Below are 8,362 nucleotides of genomic sequence, written 5' to 3'. Positions count from 1 at the left end.
TGACATGTGGTCTGTCTTTGTGAATGATCCATGTGCACTTGAGAAGAATGTATATTCTGCTGTGTTGGGGTGATATGTTCTATAAATGTCAATTAAATCCATCTGATCTAGTGTGTCCTTTGGAACCTCTCTTTCCTTTTTTGTTCTGGAAGATCTATCCAGTGAAGTCAGAGGGGTGTTAAAGTCCCCTACTATGACTGTATTGTTGCTGATCTCTCCATTAAAGTCGTCTGGAAGTTTTTAAAAATATATTTAGGTGCTCCTATATTGGGTGCATATATGTTTTACAAAGGTTATATCCTCTTGTTGGATTGATCCCTTTAATATTATGTAGTAACCTTTGTTGTCTCTTGTGATGACTTTCATTTTAAGGTCTATTTTGTCGGATATGAGTATTGCTACTCCAGCTTTTTTTGCTTTTCCATTTGTATGGAAAATTTTTTTCCGCCCCTTCACTCTCATCCTCTGTGTGTTTTTTGTTTTGAGGTGGGTCTCTCATAGGCAGCATATAGTTGGGTCATGTTTTTGTATCCATTCAGCTACCCTATGACTTTGGATTGGAACATTCAATCCATTTACATTTAGGGTTATTATTGACTAGAGGCCTGGTGCACTACATTCGTGCACTGCGGGGGCGGTTCCCTCAGCCCGGCCTGTGCCCTCTCGTAGTCCACGACCCCTCAGGAGATCCTTAGCGCTGCTGTGGAGGTGGGAGATGCTCCTGCCACGGCCACTGCGTTCGTCAGCCATGAGAGCCTGGCTTCTGGGGGAGCTGACCACCAGGAGGCAGCTCCTGTGTTGAGCGTCTGCCCCCCCGGTGGTCAGTGCGCATCATAGTGACTGGTCATTCTGCCATTTGGTCGATTTGCATATTAGCCTTTTGTTATATAGAACTAGAGGCCTGGTGCACAAATTTGTGCACGGGTTGGGGCCGATAGGGCTGGGCCGGCTGGGGGGAGGGGATGAGGGAGGTTGGTCAGCTGGCCCCACCCCCTGGTTGAACTCCAGTCGAGGGGATAATTTGCATATTAGCCTTTTATTATATAGGATAGGTTTTTTTAAATTGTCATTTTAATTCTGTATGGCTAGGTTCCTGTGTTTCTTCTTGTTACAGCAGTTCCTTTAGTTTTTTCTTGTAATGCTGGCTTGGTGGTCGTGTACTCTTTTGGCCTTTTTTTGTCTGAGAAGCTCTTTATTTCACCGTCTATTTTGAATGATAGCCTTGCTGGATATAGTAATCTTGGTCTCAGATCTTTGCTTTCCATTACCTTGAGTACTTCATGCCATTCCCTTCTGACCTGTAGAATTTCTGATGAGAAATCAGGTGTCAGCCTTATGGGAACTCCTTGTAGGTAACAGTATTTTTTTCTCTTGCTGCCTTTAAGATTCTCTCTTTGTCTTTAATTTCTGGAATTTTAATTATGATATGTCTGAGCATGGGCCTGTTTGGGTTCTTCTTGCTTGGGTTCTTTGTGCCTCCTGAACTTGTGTAACTTTTTCCTATACCAGGTCAGGGACGTAAATTCTGTTTCAGATAAATTTCTTATCTCTGCTTCATTTATCTCTTTTTCTGGTGAATTCTCTAGTTCTTTCATTTGGGGGTTGTTTCTTTGTCTCCTAATTTTGGCTGTCTGCATTTGTGACTATGTATTAGGTAGATCCTCTCTCTCTCTCTCTCTCTCTCTCTCTCTCTCTCTCTTTCATTTTGTCATAAAATAGGATATTTTATTCCAGCTTTGGGAAATGAAAAAGAGGATAGAGATATAACCTTCCACAAACCATTCTAATTTAGCTGACATTAATGTCACAAGTTGGGAATTGATAGAAAAAGCTAAAGCAAATATATGTGTGTATAAGTACATACATATTTTTTCAGATATTAGTCTCATAATTGTTCACATATTTATTTTTTTGTTTATAAACACGGTTAAGTCATCAAATACATCTTAATACGACTACCTCTGCTTCTTCACCAATCATTTAATGTTGTTTGGATTGTATTTGCTGTTTGTGTTTTAATCACTTACTTGATTGGTTAATCTATATATTAGAAGATGTTTAGGATAAATTTGCTTTAAATTGTGCTCTATGCATCACAATTACCCATTACATGATTTCTTTTATTATCATTTGGAATTTCACGCATCTTGTAATTCTCTACATAGACTATTTCAGCTTCTAGTGCTGTACATATCTACATCTTCTGGGTGGGACTGCCCATGATCCATAAGCTTGGGGTCAGGCATAAACTGTGTAGCACCTGAGGTGAATTTGATTTGGTCTTTGTTTCAGATCTGAGTTCTGTTGGCAAAGCCATTGAGTGCTTCAGGTCGTGAGCTGTTTTTGCAGGTATTTCTATTTCAGCAGAGCTTTCTAGCTTAATTTTCTCTTAAGGTTCAGGAAGTGACTCTTTTATGTTGTTTTTGGTCCACAATGACTTAACTGCTTCATAGATTTTCTGACTTGTAGCATATGCCTTTTTCCCGGTGACCTTTGCAATTATTAGGCTAAACTGGGTAACAAACAGTTGCTCCTAAAGTGACCAGTCCCAATGGATAAGCAATTTTCTTAAATCCAGAACCTTTTCTTGCTGAAACCAAACGTGCTAATCCTGAAACTGTAATCACTCCAATTTTCGGAAGACAATCTTGTGGTGGATTCTTCAGATAAACATATGCATCTTTTCCAAATTGAACTGTATCCATTATCCCATTTTTCACAAAGACAGAAATACCCTTGATCCGCCAATATAACGACCAGTTGTAGTGCGGATGGAGGCAAAGCTCATTTGTAAATTACCAGGCTGCTCTTCTACGTATTTAGATTGAACGGGTGGTGAGGTATATAGGGGGAACTGTATTCCTCTTTATGTAAACTGTCTTTCTTTTCTGGCTGTTTCCTACATTTTTCTTTCAATTTTTCAGCAGTGTGGAAATGATGTGTACAGGGACATGGGATGTGTCTATGTGTATGGTATTTATTCTACTTGAGGTTCTTTTCCACTTTTTAGAGCTCTGACTTGAAATGTGTCATTATTTTTGGAAAATTCTTGGTCTTTGTTTCTTCAAATATTTCTTCTGTCCCTTACTGCCACCATCTGTGACCCTGTCACACCCACATTTTTATTTTTATTTTTATTTTCTTATACTAATTTCTTTTTTTTAAAAATATATTTTATTGATTTTTTACAGAGAGGAAGGGAGAGAGATAGAGAGTTAGAAACATCGATGAGAGAGAAACACCGATTAGCTGCCTCCTGCACAACTCCTACTGGGGATGTGCCCGCAACCCAGGTACATGCCCTTGACTGGAATCGAACCTGGGACCTTTCAGTCCGCAGGCTGACACTCTATCCACTGAGCCAAACCGGTTTCGGCGACACACCCACATTTTTAGATGGCGAGCCTCTCTATACCTCTTAATCTCTAGTGCAGGACAGTGTTAAAGGCTGTTTCTGACTAATTACATCAGGCAAAGACTCACAGCCTCCAGAGAGAACACCTCTGCCTACAGACTGATAGGATTCCGACTTGAATTGTCCACCAAGCAATCCTCCTCAAGTGTGGTGAGAGTTTTTTTTCAACAGGGTGGGGCAGTTGCTTCTGCCTGGAGACTAATTTTTTTAATTCTTTTAAGTAGCCTCAGGGCATGGTGTTTTCCATAGGGTGTGTCAACTCTCTTCCCCCAAGCAAGGCAAATGTCTATGTGGGAAAGATGTCCTCTGCTGAATGAGGGAATGACTTAGCCCAGGAAACTTGGGATGTCTGCCTTCTGAGCTCTATACCCTAAGCCCCAGTCCTGGCTTCTGCTCTCACAGCTCCAGTCCACTTCACCCTCCCTCTGCCAGAGCACAAGGTGGGTGGCTCCATAGGGAATTTTGTGCATTGGCTCTTTAAGAGGGTGCCTGAATTTTCAGCTGCCACTCCCTGGCAGAAAGCACCCCGCTGCTTTCACAGCCAGATGTTATGTGGGTACCCTTCTCAGTTTTGATGCTTTCTGCTGAGAGGCCCAACTTGGGGATTAGATCCCAGAGTTCTCAGTGGCAACTTCCCACAGCTGAGATATCTCTCCGGGACTTCAGTTGCTGTCGGTGGGCGCCCAGCCAGCCCTTTTGCACCTCTGCCCCTCCTACCAGTCTCTGTGCCAGTGGTTCTCAACCTTCCTAATGCCACAACCCTTTAATACAGTTCCTCAAGTGTGACCCACAGGTTGAGAACCGCTGCTCTATGCGGTCTCCACTTTCAGTCTTTGGGTATTAGGGTTTTCTCCTTTGAGTTTTCCATTGATTATTCAGGAAGTTTTTCTGTATTTTAGTTGTAATTCCAATTTATTCCTGGGAGCATGTCCATGCAGCATCCACTTATTCTGCTGCCAGTTTTGATCCTCCCAAGAAGTCTTATTTTAAATGAAAAGTTTTATATTTTTTCTAAAATTATGTCATAATTTTTGGGAAAAATGTTCATAAAGATGTTATTATTTAATGGATTTATTATTTAAAGAAATAAATTAATATTTTTAAACAGTTTTCTATTTTTTTACCTTCATTTATTATTTCTACAAATTATTAAGGGAAAATTCTATATAAAAAGGGGAGATCTTGAAGATAAAATATTTGTACTTATATAAAATTAAGAGCTTGGAAATTAAAATTAAGTGCATGAGTCTGAAAGACTAGAATTTGTTGAGAAACTAAAATTTAGTAATTTAGGTGTCAAATACAGAGTGAAAATATTTAAAGAAGCAAAATTCATAAGAAAGAGGGGCAGCAGCAGCATTAGGTAAATGAGTTGCATAAAAAGTATTGAGTCCTGAGAATGGTTTAGGAGGAGAGTGCAGATTCTGATCAGGTGGGGTGGGGTCAGTATGGCTGGCAGGTGGAGGGGCTGAGAAGGCCTGAGGCTGCAGCCGTGGTCGTGGTCATGGTCATTAGAGTAACTGCTCTTCTCTGGCTCTTCCCCTCTTAGCTGGAGAACCCTGATGGAGCAAGTACAGAGGACTCAGAGCAGCCCTGGCAGAAGCTGGATGGGGACGGGTCAGAACAGCCTGGGGCCCTCACAAAGGTATGCATCTTCAGGGTGCTCTTGTCAGAGGACTTCTCCCTGTTGTAGAAACCTAAATCAGAGAGAGAACTCAGTCTTTTAAGAACCTTCTCTCTCAAAGTGGAAACTGGGGCACAGAGGCTTGAGGCAGAGCTGCCGCTGCAGGACTCAGGTCTTTTTTTTTTTTTTAATGTATTTTTATTGATTTCAGAGAGGAAAGGAGAGGGAGAGAAACATCAATGATGAGAGAGAATCATTGATTGGCTGCCTCCTGCATATCCCCTACTGGGGATCGAGCTGCAACCCAGGCATGTGCCCTTGATTGGAATCGAACCCAGGACCCTTCAGTCCACAGGCCGATGCTCTATCCACTGAGCAAAACCGGCTAGGGCAGGTCTCAGGTCCTTAATGTTGCCCCCGCATGGAAGGTCTCTCCGGACTTTCTGATCGAGCCCAATTCGGCCCTCCTGTGACCTTTGGCCTTTCGCCTAGATGTTAAAGAGAGAAGTTCGTCTTTCATGCATGGAGGATAGCAATAACATACTGATGTTTTCCCTCAGAGTGCTTCCCTGTCTCACATGGTCAGCGGTGTGTATCCGGTCTCCACCATGGCCCTATGAGGCAGTCTTGGACTCAGTGTGTCGGGAGGGCGGGCTTGCGATCAGTCTTAATGTCCCAGTTTCTGCCACAATGATCGAGGGGTACACAAGCTCTGCTCACCCAATAATAATACCTGCAGCCTCTGATTGAAGTTTCAACTTTATACTAAGCTACTCCAACAGGTTGTATATTCTTTTATGATTATTTTTATTGAGATGTAATTTGCATAGCATAAAATTCACCATTTTTAGTGACTTTTATTACATTCAGTAGCTTGTGAATCCATCACAGTTAATTCCAGTACATTTTTGTTACCCCAAAAGGAAACCTTTCCCCGTTATCCATCACCCTACTTCTTCCCCAGCCCTTGGCAACCAACAGTCTACTTTCTGTCTGTGGATTGCCTGTTCTGGATTTTCCTGCAAATGGACCTGTGAGTGTGTCTGGCTTTTTTTTACTGGATGTGTTTCTCAGTTTATCAGTGATGTAATGTGTCCTACATCACTACTTTTTGTAGCTGGTGACATCCTGTGTGTGGGTGCACCACATTGTTTATCAGGTCATCCATCGGTGGACACTGAGTTGCTTCCACCTTTTGGCGGTTGTGAATAGTGTTGCGGCGAATACTCATGGGCATGCTTTAACGAGGATGTATGTTTTCTGTTCTCTCTGGTATAGCGTCGTTATTTTTTGTGACTGAATTCTCTGGGTCACATTTCTTGCTCTCCTTCCTCAGGAGTGTGAACGAGAATGTAAACCTGAAATTGCTGAACTGATGAGTCGACATGAAGACGAGACTGACAGGGAGCAATGGTCAATGCCCACAGAGATGCAGCAGGTACAGCTGCAGACCCAGGTGACTCAGATGCTGTCACTCAGACCAGGGCCCAGTGGGTTTGGGATCTGGGAGGTTGGCAGGTAGGAGAGATTTGTCACAGTGGATGGATGTGCTCTGCAGGCTTACTGTGCCTACTCTTCTGGTTTGTTTTGTTTCCACGTCTTATGCGGAGCCACTGAAAATAGAGGAACACACTTGGGCATCTGGTGGCAGCAGTTTGGGTCGGGTGCCAGGGACAACACATTGCACAGCCTGTACTTCCCTATCAGCGATCAATCATACTCCTTATACACAGCGGTGTTGGGCATTGAGGGACAAGAAGCCCTGGTCAGTCAGGAACAGCCAACACCCCTGAGCAGCTGTCCAACCACATCTTAAGCTAGCGCTGCTTCCCCAGTGCCACTGCAGCACCGCCTCTCTCCTTGCAGCCAATGCCGCCCCTCGAGCTGGAGGCGTTGCGCTTGAGTCTGAGCAACATGCACACAGCTCAGCTGGAGCTGACGCAGGCCAACCTGCAGAGGGAGAAGGAGACGGCACTGATGGAATTGCGGGACATGCTTAATGGCCGGCATGCCCAGGAGCTGGCCCTGCTGCAGAACCGCCAGCTGCTGGAGCTGGAGCTTGTTAGGGAGCAGCATGCACGTGAGCGGGAGGAGGCGGCACTGCGGTGCAGCCGTGAGACAGGTATGTGTGTGGGGGCAGGCATGGGCTTTCATTTCTGGTATTTGGGGAAGCAGGTGGATCTATCAGAGGCGCCTCCAAGGTGAGACATTCATGCTCTGATCTTCCTGTCCATGTGGGAGCTATGTGGTGTGTTCCATGTGTGGGCACCTGCCCTTGACCATCGCTGGGCCCTTGTTTACCTCCTGGCTGGTGGTTGTGCGTCCAGCTCTGCATATCCTTATCCTGCTCTCTGTCCCTTTGCCTCTTTCCAGTTCTTCAACGGGCTTCTGTTAACTTTTGAAATGATGTTGTTGGAGGTGTTTTGCTTACATGCTTGAGGTTTCTACATCTGCATCGTTGATAGGACTGTGTCTGTGGCCATGTTTTATCCAGCCCGACCAGATGCTCCTAGACACAGACTCCCTCATCCTACAGACTCTTCTGAGCCCAGTGGGGCCCCGGTGTTCCTGATGGGCAGCCCAGGAGCCTCTTTATCTCCTGATTCTCTAGCCTAGACTGAGCTTATGTCTAAAATATACTTTGGTGTTCTAATTTTAATTTTTTTTGTTAGTCACACTTTTTGTAAACGTGTTTTAAATAATAGCTTTACTGAGCAGTAATTCTCATACCACACAATTCACCAATTTAAAGTGTACATGTCGGTGGCTTTGAGTGTGTCAGTGTTATGCAGACATCATTACTGTCTGTGATTAGAATATTTGTCACCCAAAAAGGAATCCCACATCCCTGGCAGTCATCCCACTTTCCTGCTGGTGTGAGCACTTGATTATCTGCCCTTTTGCTGGGTTTTTCATTTGGAATGAAAAAGCAGCATGCTGGCTCCAGGTGTGTTGAGAAGTCCTTTTCTTTCTGGGTCTTTTCTCAGGTTCCTTTTTAAATATATTTTTTAATTGATTTCAGAGAGGAAGGGAGAGAGAGAGAGAGAAACATCAATGATGAGAGAGAATCATGGATTGGCTGCCCCCTGTACACCCCCTACTGGGGAGCGAGCCCACAACCTGTGTATGTTCCCTGACTGGGAAGCGAACTGTGACCTCCTGGTTCCTACTCTATGCTCAACCACCGAGCCACATGGGCCAGGCTCTTCTCAGGTTCTTGTAGTACAGTCTCTGTGTCTTCTCAGCGGTTCCCAGCCTGTGGGTCGTGACCCCTTTGGCGGTCAAAGGACCCTTTCACAGGGGTCGCCTAAGACCATACTGCC

At 44.2% G+C, this 8,362-nt stretch overlaps 1 protein-coding gene and 1 pseudogene across 7 annotated transcripts in view; one reads left to right on the top strand and one right to left on the bottom strand.

Moving 5' to 3' along the window:
* Positions 1-8,362, top strand: part of PCNT (pericentrin) — a 90,905-nt gene that overhangs the window by 4,652 nt on the left and 77,891 nt on the right. For all 7 annotated transcript variants that reach the window (XM_015560688.1, XM_015560693.1, XM_015560691.1 and 4 more), the window contains exons 2-4: positions 4,965-5,060; positions 6,376-6,477; positions 6,906-7,161. In XM_015560688.1, the coding sequence (XP_015416174.1) occupies positions 6,415-6,477; positions 6,906-7,161 (319 nt within the window). In that variant the 5' untranslated portion in view covers positions 4,965-5,060; positions 6,376-6,414. The remainder of the gene's footprint in view (positions 1-4,964; positions 5,061-6,375; positions 6,478-6,905; positions 7,162-8,362) is intronic.
* LOC102757034 lies at positions 2,072-6,276 on the bottom strand (annotated as a pseudogene).

This window comes from Myotis davidii, unplaced genomic scaffold (genome assembly GCF_000327345.1).
Source record: "Myotis davidii unplaced genomic scaffold, ASM32734v1 scaffold175, whole genome shotgun sequence".
Classification (NCBI taxonomy): Eukaryota; Metazoa; Chordata; class Mammalia; order Chiroptera; family Vespertilionidae; genus Myotis; species Myotis davidii.
This window is presented reverse-complemented; position numbering and strand designations above follow the sequence as displayed.